Source organism: Episyrphus balteatus, chromosome 1 (assembly GCF_945859705.1).
Source record: "Episyrphus balteatus chromosome 1, idEpiBalt1.1, whole genome shotgun sequence".
In the NCBI taxonomy this organism is placed as follows: domain Eukaryota; kingdom Metazoa; phylum Arthropoda; class Insecta; order Diptera; family Syrphidae; genus Episyrphus; species Episyrphus balteatus.
In genome coordinates this window covers 61271022-61295078 of record NC_079134.1, presented here as the reverse complement: position 1 = coordinate 61295078, position 24057 = coordinate 61271022, and the positions used below count along the sequence as shown (strand labels likewise).

Sequence of the window (24057 nt, the reverse complement as noted above, 5' to 3'; positions counted from 1 at the left end):
TGTTTGTAAAACAAAACAAAATGTTTTGATATTTTTCCTTTCTTTATTTTTTTTTCAATTGGTGTTGTTGTTTACATTTTTGTTGTTGTAGAAAAAGTAGCAGAAAATTTGTGCCAAAAGCGTTTGGGTACTTTTACACAATTTTTCTTTCTCTGAGAGAATTTCATCCCCACTCCTTAAAATTTGACAGGTTTCATATTTTTGTGCAAAAAGAACCCAAACAGACCTTGTAACAACAAAAATAAATAAATCCCACTGAAACTTGACATTTGGATGTCAAAACATTTTAAACGTCAAACAAAAACGTGTAAACTTGTGGTGTGAACGCTTTTCAGGTTTTTGAAAACTTTTTGCCATAAACCGCGTTTTTGAGTTTGGTGTGAAAAGGCTATTAGAGATGATGAAACGCTTAGAAGCTAAAGTAAACCTCAGAGATAAAGTCTTGGAAACTAAAAATGCTGTGATTCCTCTTCAGTTTAAGCCTAACTACAGCTCAGAAAAATTTCTTATTCTTCCAAACTCTAAAACTGTAGTTAACCTACCAGTAAATATAGAAAACGGTGATATTTACATTAAACCCACGATGTTAAACAAATTCTTAAAAATACTCGAAGGTATTTTTAAATCATCTAACTGGTACAGTCATGTAGAAGTTATAAATATGGCAAACGAAGAACAGAAACTGTATTTAGAACAACCCTTAAAAGTAGAATTCTTTGGTAAATATCACGAAATAAACAGTGTCAACATAAATTATAACTCATTCGAAACAAGTATCAAAAAATGACATAACGAATTTATTAAGAACGGACCATATGAATGAAGAGGAAAAACACCAACTTCTTAAACTCTGTATAATACAGTCAAATAAGGAAAAAAAAGGGGTAAATCTCGGAATTAATGTTAATAGATATTTTTTTGCTCAATATCTTCCTTTTGCCATTCTATAACATACCTCAAAAGTCTAGAAAAATCTCATGTCCACTTGTCGCGATTTCAAGGTCAAATCGCGAAATGGAGATTTTTAAAATTAGCAAAAATAGGTTATGGTATTATATACACATATGAAATCTCATGTCCGCAAGTCCTAATTTTCCTGGTTTGAAGATGAGGTGCAGATTTTAAAAAATTGAAAAACAACACTTTATATATTTGTTTTAGATGTTTGATTAGATATTACTTTTCAGGAATGGTCAGGTTGACTTATTGTGAGTTTTTATGGAATAAGTGTTAAAAAGTACCCTTAAATCATGTCGCTTATGTTGTATACATATACTAATTTAAACTTTTCTTGCTAATTTTTTTAAGTCTGCACCTAACTTAGTTTAACCTCCAAAATTAGGACTTGCAGACATGAGATCTTTTTAGATTTTTGACATAAGTTATAGAATATCCAAAAAAAGATAGAAACAAAAAATTAGCCTATTAGCACTAATTCCAAGATTGTACCAAAGTTTCCCCTTTTTTTTTCAAAAAATACCAATTTTTCATAGGTAGGTTTGAAGTTTTTTTTCATTGCATTTTTTTGATTCCTATTAATAATGGATATGAAAACCTTCATGCTAAATTTGGTTTCTCTACCATAACTTTTAAGGGTTTTTCGGTAGTAAGTTTGCAACTGTTAGAATAATATGGGTTGACAGATGAAAAACTGGCATAACTTTTTTCAGAGACGTCAGATTGTCTTGATTTTAGATTTTTTGGCATCAGCATTAAAAAATACTTGCATGTATCATATGTGTATATAATACCATAGCCTATTGTTGCTAATTTTGAAAATCTCCATTTCGCGATTTGACCTTGAAATCGCGACAAGCGGACATGAGATTTTTCTAGACTTTTGAGATATGTTATAGAATGGCAAAAGGAAGATATTGAGCAAAAAAAAATTCTATTAACATTTTTCATTCCGAGGTTAAACCCTTATTTGACTGGATTAGTAGGCAATATGAAGATATATTTTTCAAGGAAGGAAACATACTCTCGTTCACAAATGCTATCAAACACCGAATAAGGACAAACGATGATTTACCTATCTACACAAAATCATATAGGTATCCGGAAATCCACAAAGCAGAGATTCAAACCCAAAAACAGGAACTTCTTAGGCAAGGGATAATTAGACCAAGCTACTCTCCTTGGATTGTACCCAAAAAAACTTGACCCTTCAAAAAAACAAAAATGGCGATTGGTAGTGGATTATCGGAAGCTCAACGAAAAAACAATTGGCGACAGATATCCACTTCCCAACATAGAAGACATTTTGGATAAACTTGGAAGATGTACTTACTTCACTACTCTCGACTTGGCATCCGGTTTTCATCAAATCGAGATAGACCGAAGAAACATTAATAAAACAGCATTCACAGTGGACAATCGTCACTTTGAGTTTATCCGATTGCCATTCGGACTTAAAAATGCTCCATGTACCTTCCAAAGAGTTATGGATAATGTTTTGAAGGACTTACAGGGAAGAATATGTCTCTTTTATGTATATGGATGACATTATAGTGTTTTCATTCTCACTTCAAGAGCATATGCAAAATCTTAAAAAGATTTTTACCAAATTGCAACAAGCTAACTTTAAAGTCCAGCTGAATAAATCAGAGTTTTTGAGAAAGGAAGTTGCATTCCTTGGGCATATGTGGCGATAGCCACTACATTTACTTTTTATTACTTGTTACTACTTTGTTTACGTTTTACTTTAAATTAATATTTCGATCGTTTCATCAAATTATTAGTTTTCAATTTTCATATTTTTCAATAATCAATTCTTGTTTATAATCGAATCAATAAAGACGTATTGAATAATTTCATAAGAAATAAAATATCTTTTATTTCCAAATTGGTGACCCCGACTTAGAATAAGTACCTACCAATCTTTAACAAGAATTCAAATATAAAATGAATGCAGAACAGGAAGCTGAACTTGCTGCTCTCCGAGAAGAAAATTCTCGACTTCTGCAGAATCAACAACAAAACGCAAGACCTCTAACACAACCAACAATCAACCGTGTTGCAGTGAAACTTCCACCGTTTTGGGCCGAACGGCCCAGCTTATGGTTTTCTCAAGCTGAGTCCCAATTTATTATCTCGGACATAACAAATGAAACCACTAAATTTCATTATGTTGTTTCACAGCTGGATACTCGTGTGGCTTCCGAAGTAGAAGATATCATAACCTCGATCCCAGAACAAAACCCTTTCACTGTTCTAAAAAAGAAGCTCATTGAACGCTTATCAGCATCAGAAGAGCAACGTGTCCGACAACTCATCAGTGATGAAGAACTTGGTAATCGAAAGCCTTCACAATTTCTTCGTCACCTTCGTTCTCTTGCTGGTCCATCAGTTCTGCAAGACAATTTGTTGCGACAACTTTGGTTGCGACGTTTACCATCGAACGTTCAAGCAATCCTTACATCGAGATCAGATCTTTCTCCTGATCAGCTTTCTGAGCTTGCTGATAAAATCGTTGAAGTTTCTCCACCACCAATTCCTTTTGCTGTTCATGCGACATCAAATAATGACCAGAACCAAAATTCACAAGCCCTTTTCGAAGCCATTGACACTCTCACAAGACAAGTTGCCGAGCTATCTTCGAATAGAACTTTTCGAAATCGCTCTAAGGCTCGAGGAAGACAAAATTCAAGAAGCAGTTCTAAGTCTACTAAGAGAGAAGGATGGTGTTGGTATCACTCCAGATACCAGCACAATGCACGTAAGTGTAATAAACCTTGCAGTTTTCAGGGAAACTTAAACAGCAGTCTGTAATGACGGCGAATGACTGCAATGTTCCTGGAAGCCGTCTCTTTGTTACCGACCAGAATTCAAAACATCAATTCCTCATCGATACCGGATCTGACCTTTCCTGCTTTCCAACCCGGCTTTTACCAAAACGACGTCCTTCCACTGATTACGACTTAAGCGCTGCAAATGATACCGTAATAAAAACGTATGGATTCCTGCACCTCGATTTGAATTTGGGATTACGACGAAGTTTCATTTGGAGATTCGTTGTAGCTGACGTAAGCATTCCTATAATAGGGTCAGACTTCCTTGCCCACTATCATTTGCTACCTGACTGTCAATCGAAGCGCTTAATCGACATATATACTGGACTGCAATCAACTGGAAAAACCGCTACAATTAAGCACAACAGTGTGAAAACGATACAAATTTCATCGCCATGCACTGCTTTATTGACTGAATTTCAAGAAATTACTCGTCCTGCTGGTTTGCCTAGAGTTATTAAGCACAAAACTGTGCATCATATCCGCACAACACCAGGCCCTCCAATACAGTGTCGCCCTCGTCGATTGGCTCCAGAAAAACTCAAGATTGCCAAGAAAGAATTCGCTGATATGTTACTTGCTGGAACTATCCGACCTTCAGATAGCTCATGGTGTTCACCACTTCATCTGGCACCTAAAGGCGATAACGGTTGGCGTCCCTGTGGAGATTATCGTGCATTGAATGCCCGAACGATCCCAGATAAGTACTCTTCTCGTCATATCCATGATTTCACTTACAACATCAATGGAAGCACTGTGTTTTCAACTATTGATTTGTTGAAGGCATATCAACAAATTCCGATTAACCCTGATGACGTATGCAAAACAGCCATTACAACTCCATTTGGTTCCTACGAGTTTATGTTTATGACTTTTGGACTGAGGAATGCTGGAAACACCTTCCAACGTTTGATGGATGAAATTCTGTTTGGACTTGACTTTTGCTTCACGTATGTAGACGATATTCTAGTTTATTCCAAGACCACAGAAGAACATATGAACCACTTGCGCATAATTTTTGAACGACTATCTAATTATGGTATGGTCATAAATCCATCAAAGTGCGTTTTTGTTGCTTCAGAAGTAAAGTTCCTTGGATACACGGTCAATTCTGAAGGAATCAAACCTCCCAAAGAACGTGTTAAGATTATTGAAGACTACCCACTACCGAAAACAGCAAAAGGCCTTCGTCGTTTTCTTGGAATGCTAGATTTCTACCGAAGATTCATTCCAAAAGCATCTGAGATTCAAGCTCCACTTCACAATGCCATCAGCAATCCTCAACTCAAAGGATCTCAACCAGTTCCATGGACACTAGAGTTAGAAGAAGTCTTCAAGAGCTGTAAAGCCGCTTTATCTTCCGCAACTCTTCTTGTCCATCCAAGCTACGCAGCAGAACTTGGTCTATTTACTGATGCATCAAACCACTCAATTGGAGCCTGTATAATGCAGAAGATAAAAGGCAGTTGGCAACCCTTATCATTCTTTTCAAAGAAATTATGTGAGAGAGAGAACGCTTGGCCAACTTACCATCGAGAACTTCTAGCAATATATGAAGCAGTCCAACATTTTCGTCATATGTTGGAAGGTCAAGTATTTACAATTTATACTGACCACAAACCTTTGGTTCACGCTTTTAAACAAAAACGAGAAAAACTTTCACCTGTTCAACAAAATCATCTTACATTTATTGCTCAGTACTCTACCGACATTCAACATATTGGAGGAGAAGATAATATTGTTGCCGATGCTCTCTCCCGCATTGAAGCCATATCTTCCGTTGTCGATTATCAAGCCCTCGCAGTTTCACAAGAAGAAGATGAAGAACTTCAAAATCTTCTCGCGAACAACACCACATCCCTCATTTTAAAGAAAGTTTTGATGCCTAGAACATCGATGCATCTTTATTGTGACACATCGACAGGTAAGCCACGACCATCAGGGCCGTCTTTAACTTTCCTGGGGCCCTTGGGCACACAAGAATTTGGGGCCCTTTTGGAAAGTAAAATAAGTACAATGGCTGGCTAAAAGGCTATGGTTGGTTAAAAAGGGGTGCCAATATATCGTTGCATATAAAGTACCTAGTGTCTTTATTATTGGCAGGGGCTGCCAATAATACGTGCATTGATACATCAATCGTTGCCACTGCCAATAATTGTACTTTTTATACTGCCAATAATTATACCCTGTACCCGTTATAAGTTTCAGTTTAAAGAATTGGAAAAAAGAGCTCAAACGAATTGAAAGATTTTCTAAAAACTCGGTACAGACTATTTGTACGTGATTTCCAAGAGCCGTTTTTTTTATTTTATTTTAATGTCTCCTTTTTAACGGATATCTCCAATATAAAGTTTTCGAGTTATTTCAATTTTCTCAAAAACCGATAACGATTTTGCTTTGAAAAAAAAAAAAAAAAAATCATGTAATGCTGCAAAAAAGGCCACACTTTTGAAATAAGAAAAATATTTTTTTGGATCGTTATTAACGGTATCTACCTACTCTCCATAGAACCGATTTCTCAATGTAAACGACACAACTGATTTTAATGAAAATTTTGACATAAAAAGGCTTATATATAAATATTAAGAAAAATTAAAAAAACAATTTATTTTAAGTTATTGTATTTTATGTGTCAATCTTTAAATACGAGAGCAATTTGCAATTCAAATTAAAAAATGTTTGCCAACCATTGTACCATGGCGTTTTCCATTGAACCAAAACATTGATGTACCGTCGACTAGCCGGCAATAGTTTTTTCTTAAATGTTTTCCAACGGAAAAAGTTTAAGGAAAAAGATAATGGAAGAGAATTCGTTGTTTTTATTAATAAATAATCTTACCTACAGTGAAAAAAAAAAAGATATTTTTCTTGTTTTTTGAAAATATTATTCTTATTTTTTGGAAAATTGAATTTGGGTTTGGTCGTTTGGATTTAAAATTTTGTCCGCATACAACGCCACATAATTTTCACATATTTTCCGTATAGGTGTAGAAAAAACTAAAATTTTTTGGTAGATGGTCTGTCCGACAAAAATGTTTTGAGAATAAATGTGTGACAGAAATTTCCGTTCCTTCGGGGCCCCCCTGAGAATGGGGGCCCTGGGCACGGGCCCCGCGTGCCCTTATGGTAAAGACGGCATTGACGACCATATTTAACTAAGTCTTATCGTCGTCAGGTTTTTGAAACTCTGCACAACATGAGCCACCCAGGAGCCAAAACTTCAACAAAATTAATTGGTGACCGCTTTGTTTGGCCTTCAATGCGCAAAGATTGCCGCGTTTGGGCCCGATGTTGTATCTCTTGCCAACGCTCCAAAGTATCTCGCCATGTTAAATCATCTTTAGGAAATTTCGCAACACCATCTACTCGATTTTCACATGTGCATGCCGACATAATTGGACCGTTACCACCAGTTAACTCCTACCGATATTGCCTAACAATCACCGATCGATTCACTCGGTGGTCAGAGGTATGTCCATTGCAAACTATTACAGCCGAGTCTGTCACTATGGGACTATTATCGTGTTGGATATCTCGTTTTGGATGCCCCGAAAAACTAACTGTAGATAGAGGATCTCAGTTTACCTCACATACCTTTAAAGATGTCGCAAAACAGTTTGGTATCGAACTCCGCCACACCATGGCTTGGCACCCTCAAGCGAACGGTATGATTGAACGCTTTCACCGGCAGTTAAAAGCTGCAATCATGGCTCATTCTAATGAAAATTGGATTGAAGCACTTCCACTTGTTTTGCTTGGAATAAGGTCTGCTTTCAAAGAAGATATTAAGGCAACGTCAGCAGAATTGGTTAATGGTGAACCACTGCGACTGCCAGGAGAATTTCTTTCAAAACCGACACAAAATGAAGTTATTGATCCTTCACATTTTCTTGATCGTCTTCGAAAATGCATTTCACGCCTAAGACCTATACCAGCCTCAAGACATTCTCAACCTGGGTCATTTGTGTTTAAAGAACTGTTGAACAACTGTAGTTATGTTTTTCTAAGGATTGGCCCCATTCGAAGATCCCTTCAACAACCATACAAAGGGCCATATGAAGTTACATCAAGAGATGAAAAGAATGTTTCTTTAAAAATCAATAATCAAATTATAAAAGTTTCAATCGATAGAGTAAAACCAGCCTTCGTCTTACAAGAAGATTTTACTAAAACATCAACACCAACATCTTTACCTCACTCAAAATTCAAAACAACTTGATCCGGAAGGCATGTACGATCACCGAACTGCTATAGATAAAACAATTTTTTTTTTTCATTCCGTAGGGGAATAGTGTGGCGATAGCCACTACATTTACTTTTTATTACTTGTTACTACTTTGTTTACGTTTTACTTTAAATTAATATTTCGATCGTTTCATCAAATTATTAGTTTTCAATTTTCATATTTTTCAATAATCAATTCTTGTTTATAATCGAATCAATAAAGACGTATTGAATAATTTCATAAGAAATAAAATATCTTTTATTTCCAAACATATTGTAACACCTGATGGTGTTAGGCCCAACCCTGAAAAAATAGAGTCCATAAAGAGATTTCCGATTCTCCGCACCCCAAAACAAATTAAATCATTCCTTGGTCTTTTAGGTTACTATAGGAAGTTTATTCAAGATTTTGCCAAACTAACAAAACCATTGACGGAGTGTTTAAAAAAAGGAAGAAAATTTGTGTTAAACGATCGTTATCTTAATTGTTTTGAACATTGCAAGAACATACTCAGCAATGACCCACTTTTGCAGTACCCCGACTTTTCGAAACCTTTTATCCTCTCCACCGATGCTAGCAATTTCGCCCTCGGTGCAGTCTTGAGTCAAGGCTCAATAGGTTCAGACAATCCAATATCATATGCTTCACGCACACTTAATGACTCGGAAATCAATCTCAGCACAGTGGAAAAAGAGTTACTCGCTATCGTTTGGGCTACTAAACATTTCCGCCCATATTTATATGGACGTACATTTCATATAGTTACCGACCACAAACCACTTACTTGGCTGTTTTCCTTAAAAGACCCCAACTCGAAATTAATTAGATGGAGACCTAAGCTTGAGGAGTTTGAATACAAGATTCATTACAAGAAAGGCAAGTTAAACACCAATGTGGATGCTTTAAGCCGCATTGAAATCAACATAAATGAATCTTTGCAAAACAATGTAGCAGATTTAGAAACAAGTTCCAATTTATCAACTATTCATTCTGCTTCCGAAGATTTAGACGATGGGATACCAATTGCAGAACGCCCTTTAAACGAGTTCACTGATCAGCTTGTCCTTCTAAAACAAGATAACCCAATTATTCCCGAAATGTCTTACACTTCGACTAAACGTCGAAAAGTCTTTAAACAGTCAAATTTATACAGTGAAGAAAAAATAACATCTATTCTTAAAGACAATATAGTTCCGAGAAAAACTTATTGCGCTATACACGGACGAAGAGACTTTTAGAATGGTACAAAATGTTTACTCAAAACTTTTCTCTAATTGCAAGATATTTAAACTTGTTCGTTGTAAGGAAATTTTAAACAACATAGCCAGGGGCGTACACTCCCTTGGGGCAAGCGGGGCGGTGCCCCGGGGCCCCCGACCGACCACAGGAGACAATGCAGAGAAGGAAACTGTTAGCATAAATTGAGCTACGAAGTAACCAGGGAGACAAATTATGTCATTCAGTGTAATGTATAATGCATTGGTAGCCACACAATATAAATGTATATTGATTTTAAAAAAGGTTACCCCAGGGGCCCCAAAAAAATAAACTGCTTTTTTAAAAGAAAAATTATAATTTTATCTTAGGGCCCCAAAAAATATTACTTTAAAAATCTTTGCCACCACAAATAATACAAAAATATTATTTGAGGATCCTCAAAAGTGGTTCAAAACAATCAAATGGAAAATTAAATATAAATTCATCATAAATACATCAGGGCCCAAAATAATATGTTATTGGTGGCATTCCGAATATTACTTCAGAACAGAGGCCCCAATACCTATTAATTCTTGGCTCCAAAATAATTATATTATATTTTAGGGGCCTCTAAGCACTTAATTTTGAGGCTCTAAAAATAATTTTTCAGAGGCCCCAAAATAAAAAAAAATTATGTCTGATGATGGAAAATAAAATATGTATTTATTGCTTCAGAAGAGAGGCCCCAAGAACTATCAATTTTTAGCTAAAAAATTTTTTATTTTAGGGGTCTCTAAGTATTTAATTTTGGGGGCCCCCTAGTACAAGTGTTTACTACTTTTATGAGAGACATTTTAAGCAAGTATAGCAAAGTGCATTACGAACATATTAAAACATTAAAATAAACCTAAAAACAAATAAGCCATACAAAAAAAACGTATGGCGCATACGTAATTTTTTTTTGTAACTAAGGGGCCCCCAAATATCAAAGGGGCCCCAAAATTTAGTCTTACCCCGGGGCCCCGGCGACTCAAGGTACGCCACTGAACATAGCTAAAAATGATGACCAGGACAAAACTATTAACGAATATCATTTGAATTCCAACCACAGGGGTATTAATGAGACACTTCAACATCTTCGTCGAACTTATTACTTTCCAAATATGAACACGAAAATAACAAAAATAATAAATAATTGCGAAAAATGTCAAGTTTTGAAATACGAGAGACATCCTCCAAAAGTAAAGTACGAGCTCACCCTTAGATACATTACACATTGATGTCTACGCGATTCATAATCAACAGATTTTGACTATCATTGATAGATTTTCCAAATTTGAATCTGCCTTTATCTTGTCGGCTAGAATATATTTCGATGAATATAATTCGATCTTTGAAAGAATTTTTCAGTCACCATGGTTATCCAAAGCGAATTGTTTGCGATCCTGGTTCAGAGTTTAACTCAAATCTTTTTAAGGAATTTTGTGATCGATACGACATCGATTTACACATCACAACACCCCAAAACTCTACAAGAAACTTTACAGTTGAACGATTCCATTCCACTTTAAGGGAAATTTATCGAATTATTTACGATAGAGACAAAAAACGAATTTCTAAAGACATACTAAATGAAGTTCTCGCAACCTATTCATTCATTCCGTCACAAACTTAACACCTATAGAACTTTTTACAGGCAGGGCACCTACATTTATTAAGACCATTAGATATGAATCCAAGCACGACTACTTAAATAAACTACAACACTTTCAAACTAATCTTTTTAAGCAAGTACAAAATAAATTATATGAAAAAAAAACTTTTATTCAAAAAAGAATTTGTAAAATATAAAATTATTTATGTTAAAACGAAAAACTAAATTAATATGATATAAGAGTATTAAAAATTTGTTTGTATCCAAATAATTGTTTAAATTATAGATATTATCTATATATATATAAATATTCAAAATAAATAATTGTAAAATAACTATAAAAACAAAAATTTATAAAAAGTTCAAAACAAATCTATGTATATACGAATTAATAACTACATTAAAAAATGTTTAAATTTTTTATTGAGTAATTTCTATGAAAAAAGTAAACCATGTAATTGTAATATAAGCTTAACAAAAAAAAATCATTATTATAATGTCAGGATATTTATCCAAACAATTATTTTATCATGTTGATTTTATTAAACACAACAATATTGTTTGAAATTCTATATCAGAATAAATATATTTTTTAATATTTTATAAACATTATTTTCAAAAACTATTTCTATTTAAGTTTGATAAAGTATATTCTAAATATATAATACAGTAAATAACTAATCAAATATATACATAATGGCTATGGCTATTACAGTTCGGCCATCCTGATTTTACAATTGACCTCGATTGTACTTAAATAAAAAATAAAATAATATAATAACAAAAAAAAATACGATAATTAAAGAACCAAACCATTTTTTCAACTTCTTCGAGTTCTTTAACTAATTTTTTTTTTTCGATTTTATCGATTTCTTCGACTTATTCAGCTTCTTTGACTTCTTTGATTTCTTCGAATTCTCCGAATTCTTCGACTTCTTCGATTTATCCGAATTCTTCGACTTATTCAGCTTCTCTGAGTTCTTCTACTTCTCTGATTTCTTCGACTTCTTTGACTTCTTTGACTTCTTTGACTTCTTTGATTTCTTTGACTTCTTTGACTTCTTTGACTTCTTTGACTTCGTTGACTTCGTTGACTTCTTTGACTTCGTTGACTTCTTTGAATATAGGGCATTGTTTTTGTCTTTTAAATTCGTATCCCACTTCTGAGATTATAATGTCAGGATATTTATCCAAACAATTATTTTATCATGTTGATTTTATTAAACACAACAATATTGTTTGAAATTCTATATCAGAATAAATATATTTTTTAATATTTTATAAACATTATTTTCAAAAACTATTTCTATTTAAGTTTGATAAAGTATATTCTAAATATATAATACAGTAAATAACTAATCAAATATATACATAATGGCTATGGCTATTACATTATTTTGATAATCTTGTCACGAGCTATCATTCACAAAAATCAGAAACATGGGGTCAATGACCTATCTTAAAACAAACCGACCGAGATCCAACGTATCAGCTGTTCGTCAGATTCAGAGACATGAGTTCAATGACCTGTCTCATTAACTAAGTGAACGAGATAAAACGGAGATCAGCTGTTCAACACCCCTGATATCACTTGAATCTGGGGGCGGAGGAGTTATTTACACACTGTTTCCATCAAGCTGATCGATGACGATCACATATTTCTCGCAATGCTTACAAAACAAACCCAGTATTTTCAATTGTGACAAAATACTTACACAAACCAGTATTCACATAAGAGTTATATTTTAAGATTGAGAGTACTATATTAAGCTAGTATTAAGAGCTCCATATTAAGATAGTATAGGAGTACTATTAAGTTTAGTTTTAGTTTCAGTTGCTGTTCATTCTTCGAAATAAGAATACGATTAACATCAAATAAATTGTTTCTAATTTATGTAAAGCTGTTTTTTATTGATTGATTTCCAACGGAACCCTAAGGATCATAACTCGCGGTTTTCTTGCTTGAAGGGGGAACCTTGAATAACCCATAAGCCTGCTATCAAATGCATTCAAAAATTTTAACTCAGCTGCATCAGTTTTTAAGCAAATATTACTTTTTTGCCCAACTAAGCACTAAAGAATTTTACATTACTCTAATTCAATGAACCGTAGTTCAAAAAAATGCATTACGATGTTTCGGCAAGTTACCTTAAAAGTTGGTGTGTTGAATTTTCTTTTCAAAATACTATAACATTGTTGAGAATATTCCATAAATAACCGAGATAAATTTTATTTTCTTAAGAAATCCGACTTTTTTATAAGGTAATTTTTCCATATTATTTAAGTTTTGTACTCTTTCAGAATACAAATACTTAAATAATATAAAAAAATTACCTATGAAGGGATTTTTCTGATAACTGTCACCACCTACCCTACCTACCGTTTTCGTTTCGACGTTGAATTTTGGGACACCCCGTATGATAACATAAAAAAAAAAAAATAAAAAAGAAATAATACTCTGTATTAAATTTATCAGACTTCAAGTAAGATTTAATTTTTATATTAGTAATAAATAACAAAACAAATATACATGGTGGAAAAATGGAAACAAAATATGAGGCGGTCAGAATAATAATGGGTCAAGTCCATTTTAAATTTGTGCATTATTCTGAACTTTGAGAAGCTTTTTCTCAGAAACTAAAGGAACTTTTGAAAGAAATGTTTCACAGATAGCTCTATATCTCCAAAATGTCTTTCTATTATTTTATTTTTATTTTTATACCTAGTTGTAATTTTGAAAACAAATCAAATAATTTTTTGCATATTTTGAATGTACATACATAAATATAAGAATGTTGTCCGCAAATTTCACATTGATACAGCAGTTAGTTTCCGAGAAAATACGTATTTGTGAAGGCCTCAGTTATAGCTATCAGTAAAATTCATCAGTAAAAATTGAAACATCAGGAATCTGAAATCTTTTACTGATGAGCGTTTATAGCAATCAGTAAATTTACGTCATTAAATTAAATGTTTATTTGACATTCGCGCCTCAAGCAATTTTTTTACTGTTGATTTCATCAGTAATTTTTTTAATGAAGGCACCGGAACAGTAAAAAAATGGAACGTCATCAGTAAAACGAAATGGAATTTTTTTTGGCATTTGGCAGTCAGCTGTTCAGTAAAATGAAATTTCATCAGTAAAATTTATTAAATGAATTTGTTTATAAAATTTAACACAAAATGCATTGATTCTTTTTGAAAAAATTAGTGGAAATATGTTTTCAATTTATTTCATCAAAATTTTCCACAAAATATAAGATTAAAGTATTCAAAATAGCAAAACAAAATTTTTACTGATGGATTTTACTGATAGCTATAACTGAGCCCTAAGTCGGTGAGCAAAATTTCTCAGAAACGGTGATCGGCTTCAAATGTTTACATAATTTTCTTAGATACTTTCGTCAGGTAATGAACGAAGGAATAAGGTTTTTGACAATAATTCATTTTTATAAGCCACTTTAAACTGTAAATTTTCGTGAAAAAAACAATTTTTTTCTTTGGGAAGCCGTCATTTTGTCAAAAATCAAAATTTTGTTTATTCCTTCTTTCTTTACCTGGATTCGTCTATCCTGGAAATGAATCTTTTGGTTTTTATAATTTTAGGTGATTTGGATCAGAGATATCTTGCTCACCGCCAGACACCTTTTTTTTTGGAGGTCGTCTAGGAGATCTACTACAAGAAGTCGAAAATGGGCGGGTTTCAGCGACCCTAAAAACCTATGGATTCCACGAAAAAATAGCGCAAAACACAATATAGAGAGTTACTATCCCTTTTAAAAAGTTTGAGATAGTCATACGAAAAAACCCGATATTTTAAAAAATGTCCATTTTTCGACTTTCTGCCCATATCGACTTTTGATCAAGGGCTTCAAGAGAACAACATACTAAAATTTCAGACAATTTGTCTTCCCACACAAAATGTGCACGTATGTGCAAGAAATGGAAACGTATTTACTTTAACTCCTTATATCTCTGAATTCACTTTTTGTGACTTGGTTTACTTCAGCTCTTAGACCTCCATATAACCCCTTAAGGAGCCAAATTTTGATAAATCGGAAATCCGAATTTGAAGGAGTCGGAGAAAACTTGAAGGAGCCGGTTTGGCAACACTGGCCGTGTGCTCTGAGAACTGAGACGCACGGCACGAGTAAATTTCTCAGAATAGAATGGATGCAAGGGGGATAGAAGAATTAAGTTAATTTTCACTTAATAAAAATGTGATAAACGAAGTGTAGATAAAATAAAAACTGTTTTAAAAATATTTTTGTATAATTTAACGTGTTTTTTCACAAATTATGGAAAACAAAAATGTAAATTGTGAACATGTGTTCATTATGGCTACTCCTCATGTTTTCAGAAACAGGACGAAGCAGCTGGTTCGATTTTGAAATAAGCCTATGCGAGCTCTTGCCTATTATAGTTGGGCATTTACAGATGTTTTACACGAGAACCTTAAAGTAGAACGGAAAATTAATGTATCCTGGAATAAAATTAATGTATCCGATCTAGTATTAGCGATTCCATAAGGTATCCCATATTTAAAAAAGGTGACCCAAACGAACTAAGTAACTATAGAGGCATATTATTCTTTGATGCCGGGTACAAAGGGGTTAAGTCAAAAAAATTGATTTTCGGATTTTTATTAGACTTAAGTCAGTTTTTTTTTCTCTTTCGTTTGGTCCTATCGCCATAGCTCTAGCGTATCTCCTTCCGTTACAAATGATTCAGTACAAAGGGTATTAATTGTATGGTACTAAGGGAGTAAGTTGACTTAACTCCTTTGTTTTTGCATTCATTTTTAATTTTTAAATACAAAAATTGATCCTAAGCGTTAAGTCAAGAGGAAGAAAAAAAAAACGAAAAGCGATTTTTCTACTGTATTATATTATTTCAAAAAGAATTTTCACATTTGGTAATTAATCACAGTAATATTTCCAACTTTCTTTTATAAATTAAACCTTATATAACTTTTTAGGCTTTCACGGTTTCTTACAGACATAATTTAAATATTCTCGGATTAGCCGCGTTTTTTAACAAAGAAAGTACTTTTGTACTCACCCCGAACGTTTCGCATCAAGTTTCATTGAGCGTGGTCATCGGGAAACTGCCGTAAAATGTTATATTTGGTTAGAACGGCTCCGCAAGTTGTATTTGTGCGTAGGCTGTTCTAACTCTGGTTGTTGTTTTAGGGGTTCTTCTTGAGGTTGGGAGCAAACAATGCTCACTACATCACAGGGTGTTTTTACTTTAACTTGGGATGACCGTGAGGTGTTAATAACGGTATCCCATGACCGCGAAAGCTTAAAACTATCGTCACGATTGAAGTTTTTGTGGCGTTTTATCTCAATCGCCTCGCGTACCTGCCGTGGGATGTAGTGCGACTCTTGAGTTAACACCTTCGCTTGGTCGAAGTGTATCCAGTGGTGTTCGTCTGGATTGTCCAATAAGTGCTCGCAAATTTCCGATTTTTCCCGTTGGCTTAACGATATACTTAGCGAATATCAATCCGGTTTCCGGAAGGGATATTCTGCTTTAGATAACATCTTTATAATTACTTCAATATCGCAGTATTTCCTAAGGCAAAACAAAAAACTATACTGCGTTCGACTCCATAGATCCTTACGCCTTATTTTACAAAATTTCTCAAAAAGGAATGTCAACAAAGCTCCTCAAAGTCTTGAAAAATATGTAAAAAAAAACACACAAGTGATATGGGATGGAGAGAATACTTCAGATTGGTTCTGACTGAGTGTGGAGTTAAACAAGGATGTTTGCTCAGCGCGGTATAATTTTCTCTCTTCATTGATGACATTACGACTCATCTTCCTGCGGGAGTAAGGATTAGAGACCTGGTTCTTCTCTATGCAGACGATATACATATGTATTACTATTAGCAGAATCACCAACAAGCCTACAGCTGATGATAAACAGACTGTCAGACTTCTGCAAAACATGGAATTTAACCATAACCCCAAAGCGAAAATCCCCAAGACAGACCTGGGTATAGACAAAATTTCCAGGAAAAAGTCTCAAAAAAAAATCTCCGAGCGAAAATCCCAAAATTTCAGATGCGCAAGTTGTCTATCAAGCAATCAAATCGCGCCCGCGATTTGATAGACAACTTGCGCATCTTCATTTCGGAAAGACCTATTTTTACACATATTTAATTGTAAGCTGTAATAACTTGCCTCAAAAGATTATGCTTAGTTCAACTTGCTGTATCCTTCCAGTATATTAGAATCATAGGTCAAACAACGAAGATTCAAGTCACAGTTGCTTACATAAATTATTTTTTCTGTTCCGTTTTAAAAGAGGAACCTTTATGATTTCAAAATTGTCGTGTTTGGTTTTGATTTTGCTTGACTTAAGGTGTTTTTGTATCATTCTATATCGTTTTTGTTTCTACTAGTTGGAGATTTTTTTGGGATACGGAGAAAATGGGAGAAAAAATTATTTATTAGAGATTTTGTCCATTGGATGCCTTTCCCCATGGGGATTTTGTCCAAGGGGTCAAAAATTTTCTGGAGATTTTATCCGATTGAGATTTTTTTTTTTGAAATAGTGTAGGTTTACCTTGTACCTTGGAGTACTTCTTCAATCGAATATGAATATGTCACACCATCAAAAAAAACTCCTCGCAGCGAAAACAATGATAAACGTCTCTTGGAAAAGCATCGTTTGCCGTACGGAAATCCCAACATATCGGCCCAATATAGTGTTTGAAGCAATAATGCGTTCCATCATGTGTTATGGCTAGGGTTTCCAACCGTACTATAATATATAGTATTGTACTATTTTTGGGTCTTACATACTATATACTGTTAAAGTAATATATAGTACGCAAAAATACATTTTAATGAGGTGAACGAAATCAAAAGATAACAAAAATATTATTTACATTGATTGCATTTTAAGACTGAGTTCCCTTTTTAATCGAAGTCAGCACACATGGTTTTTTTTTTCTCTGGATGTTGGTTTTCATCAGCTCTGTGCCTACGTTCTGTTACTCTCGCATCGAGAAATTTGTGATGTGAATCGACACAAAAATCGTTTTCTCACATTCGCTTGTTTCTATAAACAAAATTGTCTCGACTTGAAACATTTCTGAATAAGAATTCTTGAAAAACTGGAAAAATGTGAATAAAACTGTGTTGTAAGAGATTTATCGAGATAATTTCTCGATTTAACTGCCAAAATTACTGACAAGCTAAAAGTATGCGAGAAGGTAAGATACTAAACCAATGTGGATACTAAATAAGTTAAGAATTGTTTATAGGTTTACAAAATTCAATTATCCAAATTTAACGACAAAGTTTATTATATTTATTTATCTTGAATTACATAAAATAATATCGTTTTAACAATTTTAATATGATTTGAAACACAAAAAAAATAAAAATTTTGAGATGATTTGAAACACAAATAATTTAATACATTATCAATTTTAACGTGATTTCAAACCCAAAATTCAACAATATAATTTTAACGATAAAGTTCATTATATTAATTAATCTTGAATAACATAAAATAATATTGTTTTAACAATTTTAAAATGATTTGAAACACAAAAAGATACCAATTTTGAGATGATTTGAAAGACAAATATTTGAATATATTTTTCAATTTTAACGTGATATGAAACACAAAGGATATCAATTTTTACTTGCGATATAGGTACTATATATCAAGTTATGCATTCGTACAAAAAAAAAAAGTTGAGATAACATTTTTCCATGACATTACGATGGTAGACAATGCCAAAAAAGTGGGTCCCGGAAGTCCGTCTGTCTGTCAGTCTGTCAGTCTGTCAGTCTGTCAGTCTGTCAGTCTGTCAGTCTGTCAGTCTGTCAGTCTGTCAGTCTGTCAGTCTGTCAGTCTGTCAGTCTGTCAGTCTGTCAGTCTGTCAGTCTGTCAGTCTGTCAGTCTGTCAGTCTGTCAGTCTGTCAGTCTGTCAGTCTGTCAGTCTGTCAGTCTGTCAGTCTGTCAGTCTGTCAGTCTGTCAGTCTGTCAGTCTGTCAGTCTGTCAGTCTGTCAGTCTGTCAGTCTGTCAGTCTGTCAGTCTGTCAGTCTGTCAGTCTGTCAGTCTGTCAGTCTGTCAGTCTGTCAGTCTGTCAGTCTGTCAGTCTGTCAGTCTGTCAGTCTGTCAGTCTGTCAGTCTGTCAGTCTGTCAGTCTGTCAGTCTGTCAGTCTGTCAGTCTGTCAGTCTGTCAGTCTGTCAGTCTGTCAGTCTGTCAGTCTGTCAGTCTGTCAGTCTGTCAGTCTGTCAGTCTGTCAGTCTGTCAGTCTGTCAGTCTGTCAGTCTGTCAGTCTGTCAGTCTGTCAGTCTGTCAGTCTGTCAGTCTGTCAGTCTGTCAGTCTGTCAGTCTATCAGTCTGTCAGTCTGTCAGTTTGTCATACTGTCAGTCTGTCAGTCTGTCAGTCTGTCTGTCTGTCTGTATAAGGCGCTACAGCCTAAACGGATGAACCGATTGATGTCAAACCTGGTATGCAGCGTTATTTGGCGACTCTCCAGAGGGATTTTTGGAATTAATTTTTTTGGACCAAAAATAACGGTACTTGTCATATACCGATTTTAGTCAAATTGAAATATCTCGAAAATGGCTCCAACGATTTTGTTTAAAAAATTCAAGTGTTAGTTTTAAGTTAATGTCTATCTTCTAATAAAAATTTTTTTTTTTAAAATCATTATTGCCATAGAACCGTTTTTTTTCAAATCCGATTATCTCCAAAACTGCTTATTCGATTTCAACGAAACTTTTTGTGAAGAAGCATTTATATAATTTAAATATAAGCCAAAAATAAAATTTTGAAAAAAATAATTTTTGAAAATTTTTTTTTGAAAAATCAAATTTTCGAAAACGGGACATTTAATTATTTTGAAATTTTGTTTTTAGATGTTGACTAGTGATTTCTACAAAATGGCATACCAATTTTATTTTTAAACTTTTTTTCCAAAAAATTATTTATAAAAAATTAGTTTTTTAAAAAACGGCTCTAACGATTTTGAAAATTTTTTTTCTAAAAATGCATGTTAATATATCAATCAAAACTGCATACTTGTTTTGGAGGGCAATTTAATTTCAGATTTTATTTAATTTTTTTTAAAAAACGAATTTTATTGTTTTTTCCAAATTTCTATATAAAAAGTATTAAAAATTTAAGCAACTTTAACTCTAAGAGCAAGTTCGTGCGACCCCAGTCGTGCATTTTATTTTTTTGGCTGCAATGAACTTTAGTAACCGGAGATTTACAAATCAAAACTATTTCGATAGGTTAGGGCGTGTTTGCAGTACTTATAGAGGGAAGACCATCCTAGAGCTCCGTTAAGAATATCATAGAGTCGATTTACATCGACATAACTTACGTCGAAATACAATCGTCGAATTTCCTGCAACATTGGACAGGTTGCAATAAAATGGATTGTGTCTTCATTCTCTCTTCTATTGCAGAGATTGCAAAGTTGTGCCAAGTCATCTCGATGGGGCATACAGTTTAAGTTTAACAGTTCGACTCGTGCTCTGAATACGTAGCTTATAGCTTCAACCGAAAATTCGTTAGAAAAATAGTTTACTTCTGAGGGCAACTGGTGATCAAGGTTCTTATATGTGTTTCTAGAAGTTATTTCTGTTGCTCTAGCTAGATGTTGAGTGTTAGTTTTTTCATCAATTTTTGCAATGACATTAGCAAAAATCCCCGGCCATTCATCGACATTTGTTTCATTAATGGGCTATGGCTAATTCATTCCACTCCTTAAATGGAGAGGCCCTCGTTTGTAACAATCTTACCATCATTGATTTGTGAAGACTTCTTCCGCTTCTTTTCATCACTCTTGTCAAATAACACTGGTCAACAAGGTTTTTGCCACAAGAACCAAAATATACTTTTCTAGTAGTTTTCGGGGTGCTGAATCCGAATCTGAAGTCAGAAAAATTTGATTGGCCTTCGTTTTTGAAATATTACCGTTAGAAAATGTCAAAAAACGTAATTTTGGCTGTTTTCGAGGTTATGTATTATGTTTTTATGTGGAGTAATTAATTGTGAATAAATTTGTAACGGTGCCAATAAGAGCTAGTTTTATTCATTCAAAAAATGTTTAAATCTTTCCGATATCTCTTTTATTGCCCGAGATATTTAAAATTTAATTAGCGGTCTTTGATTCAGAAACAACACTGGCCAACCAAATTAAACTTTTTTTGCCACAAGAATCAAAATATACTTTTCTAAAGGTTTTTGGGTTGCTGAACTCGAATCCACAATCAGAAAAATTCTATTAGCCTTCGTTCTTGAAATATTACCGTTATAAAGTGCAAAAAAAGGGTTTTTTTTATAACGGTTATATTTCAAGAACGGAGGCTAATAGAATTTTTCCGATTGCGGATTTGAGTTCAGCAACTCAAAAGCCTTCAGAAAAGTATATTTTGGTTCTTGTGGCAAAAATTCTGTGGCCAGTGACTTAAACTTTAGATTAAATTTAGTTTCTCTTTGACTTATTAAATGAAACTAAAGATATCTCGAGCAATAAAAGAGATATCGGGAAAATTTAAACAGTTTTTGAAAGAAGAATATCTGTTCTTATAATAACCTTTACAAATTTGTTTATAATGAACTACCCCACATAAAAACAGAACCTCGAAAACAGCCAAAATTACGTTTTTTGACATTTTTAACGGTAATATTTCAAAAACGAAGGCCAATCAAATTTTTCTGACTTCAGATTCGGATTCAGCACCCCAAAAACTACTAGAAAAGTATATTTGGGTTCTTGTGGCAAAAAAAAAGTTAAATTTTGTTGACCAGTGTAATCGGAGTTTGATTTTAGATTCAGGATGTAAAGTAGGGATAAACCAGATTCTACATGAATGGCATAGTTTGGCGTTGAATTTGGTAATCTAAATAAGCGCTTGAAAAAATATCTTTGTAATGCTTCAAACGCCTCCATATAAGCATATCCAAAGACCTGGATACCATAGCACATGCATGTATTCACTGTCGCGTGAAATACACGATACTTCGACACCAGATCGATTTCTTTATTCGCAAAGAACTTGGGCCACATTAAGCTCAGAGCCAATTTAGCCCCATTACTTTTATGTTTCACATGCTTACAGAAGTTAAGGTTGTGCGTGATCAAGACTCCCAAATACTTAAATTCCTGCACAACTTCAGTAGCGACATTATTCAGAAACCAGTTCTCTTCCCGAAGCCTTCTTGTTTGACGAGGTTCAAAAACCATCACTTGCGTTTTGCTGGTATTGACAACTAACGCCCATTTCTCGCAGAATGTATTCAATCTGTTAATTTGCAGCTGAAGAGTGAAAGGGTTGTCAGCTAGCAATACTAAGTCGTCAGCGTAGAGTGAGACTTTCACATCAATATCGGCAAAAGATACTCCTCCAGGAAGAACATCAGAAATATCATCAATGAATAAGGCGAAGAGGATTGGGCTTAAAATACAGCCTTGTGGAACACCTGTTGTCGTTTCAAACTAATCTGACAGATCCGATCCATCCCATACAAAAGCACTCGATGAAATAAGAAAGTTAAAGTACAGCTGCAAGAACTTCTGAGAGATTCCAAGCATTGAAAGTTTGTACAATAATGCCTGTCTATTTACCTTATCAAATGCGGCTTTGAAGTCGACGAAACAAGCGAACAATTTTTTCTTTTTATCAATCGATTTCTTGGCAAAATTTGTTAATGCAAAAATATGGTCGAGCGTTGAGTATCCCGAACGAAAACCGGCTTGAAAAATACTGAGAAGGTTTTTGTCCTCGATCCATTTGATCAGAATTTCGTAAAGAATTGAGGTGAAGATCTTCCTCAACGAGCTAAGAATACATATACCTCTATAATTCGCTGGCTGATTTGCATCTCCACTTTTTTAAATCGCAAAGATAATTGCTTTATTTAGATTGGTTGGCACATGGGATTCATCATAAAATCTGTTGAAGTACAGTAGAAGATAGTTTTTGAATTGATCAGTACTATTTTTATAAAATTCAACTGGAATTCCATCAATAAAGGGTGCTTTGTTATTTTTCATTTTTTGTGGAACTGATTCCTGTTCACAAAATAATATTGGGCTATTCAGTTATTAACAAAAAAGTTGAGCCACTCTGCTGATAAAGTCGATCACTGACTGTCCTTGCCCGCTGATAAATGTTAACTCTCCAGATTCGTCGCCTGTAGTTGCACCATTAAGCACAAAGAGTCCAAAGTTTTCAAAGAATTCGGTAAGGAGTCTTCCACTTCTGTTAAACTGCTCATCTTTGGAATTTCTCGCTACATTAAGTGCGTTTTGCGACAGTAAGTTATAGGTTGAAGGATTCTGATATCTTCCAACGTGCGTTTAAGTCTCCAATGATCATTTCATAATATTCTCCAGATTATTGTTATTGAAGAAATCAATTAAACAATCAAAGTCACTTACAGGTCAAGTACACCGGAATTACTGAGTATTTTAAATTGCACGGGTTAACAAAATTTTACTTTTTTTTTGTTGCCGAAACAAAAATATACTTTTCTAAAGGTTTTCGGTGTGCTGAACTCGAATCCGAAATAAAAAAAAAATGAATCAGCTCCCGTTTTTTAAATATTACCGTTAGAAAATGCAGTACTTCGGACCTTATTCGTTTATATAAGGAAAATTGTTTTTATAAGAACTATTTTCCACCTTTTTAAATATGTTTAAATCTTTCCGATATCTTTTTTAATGCCCGAGATGTCCTCAGTTGTTTGGTATTTTTATAAATTTTATAACGTCATTATCTCTTTTATGATATATGAAGCCAAACCCATTTATTTCATTTTAAGATATCTCGGGCAATACAAAAGATATTGAAAAGATTTAAACAGGTATCGAAAGATGGAAAATAGTTTTTATAGAAACCGTTACTAAATATGCTCAAACAATTTTCCTTTTTTTTGCATTTTCCAACGGTAATATCTCAAAAACGGGAGCTGATTAGTTGTTTCTGACTTCGGATTCGAAGTTCAGCACACCGAAAACCTTCAGAAAAGTATATTTTTGTTTCGGTTACAAAACCCTTGTAAACCAGTGTTATCATTAAAAATATTAAAAATAAGTCTATTTTCTAAACAAATAAGATTAATAACGTTGCAATTTATAGTTTTTTTGACGCCACATAAAATTTCACCACTGGCTCTACCATGAACGTTTGATCTAC

At 33.9% G+C, this 24057-nt stretch overlaps 2 protein-coding genes across 2 annotated transcripts; one reads left to right on the top strand and one right to left on the bottom strand.

The window, feature by feature from the left end:
• Positions 1-2904: 2904 nt before the first annotated feature.
• On the top strand, positions 2905-3771 carry LOC129905134 (uncharacterized). Its single transcript, XM_055980531.1, has one exon. The coding sequence runs from the start codon at positions 2905-2907 to the stop codon at positions 3769-3771; it is 867 nt and encodes a 288-aa protein (XP_055836506.1).
• An 8056-nt stretch (positions 3772-11827) lies between these two features.
• Positions 11828-20357, bottom strand: LOC129905124 (homeobox-like protein HDP1). Its single transcript, XM_055980518.1, has 3 exons — positions 20235-20357; positions 16231-16348; positions 11828-12030 (listed from the first exon to the last, which is right to left on the bottom strand). Exons 1-3 carry the CDS (start codon positions 20355-20357, stop codon positions 11828-11830), a joined length of 444 nt encoding a protein of 147 aa, XP_055836493.1.
• Between the last annotated feature and the right edge of the window lie 3700 nt (positions 20358-24057).

Excerpts from the sequence above, each read along its gene's own strand:
- LOC129905134 (XM_055980531.1), top strand. The coding sequence starts at position 2,905 with ATGAATGCAGAACAGGAAGCTGAACTTGCTGCTCTCCGAGAAGAAAAT.
- LOC129905124 (XM_055980518.1), bottom strand. The coding sequence starts at position 20,357 with ATGCCCCATCGAGATGACTTGGCACAACTTTGCAATCTCTGCAATAGA. Across the intron at positions 16,349-20,234 it reads TTCGACGATTGTATTTCGAC|CCAACGGGAAAAATCGGAAA; the intron begins GTAAGTTATGTC and ends TATATCGTTAAG. Across the intron at positions 12,031-16,230 it reads CGCACTACATCCCACGGCAG|AAGTGGGATACGAATTTAAA; the intron begins GTACGCGAGGCG and ends TTATAATCTCAG.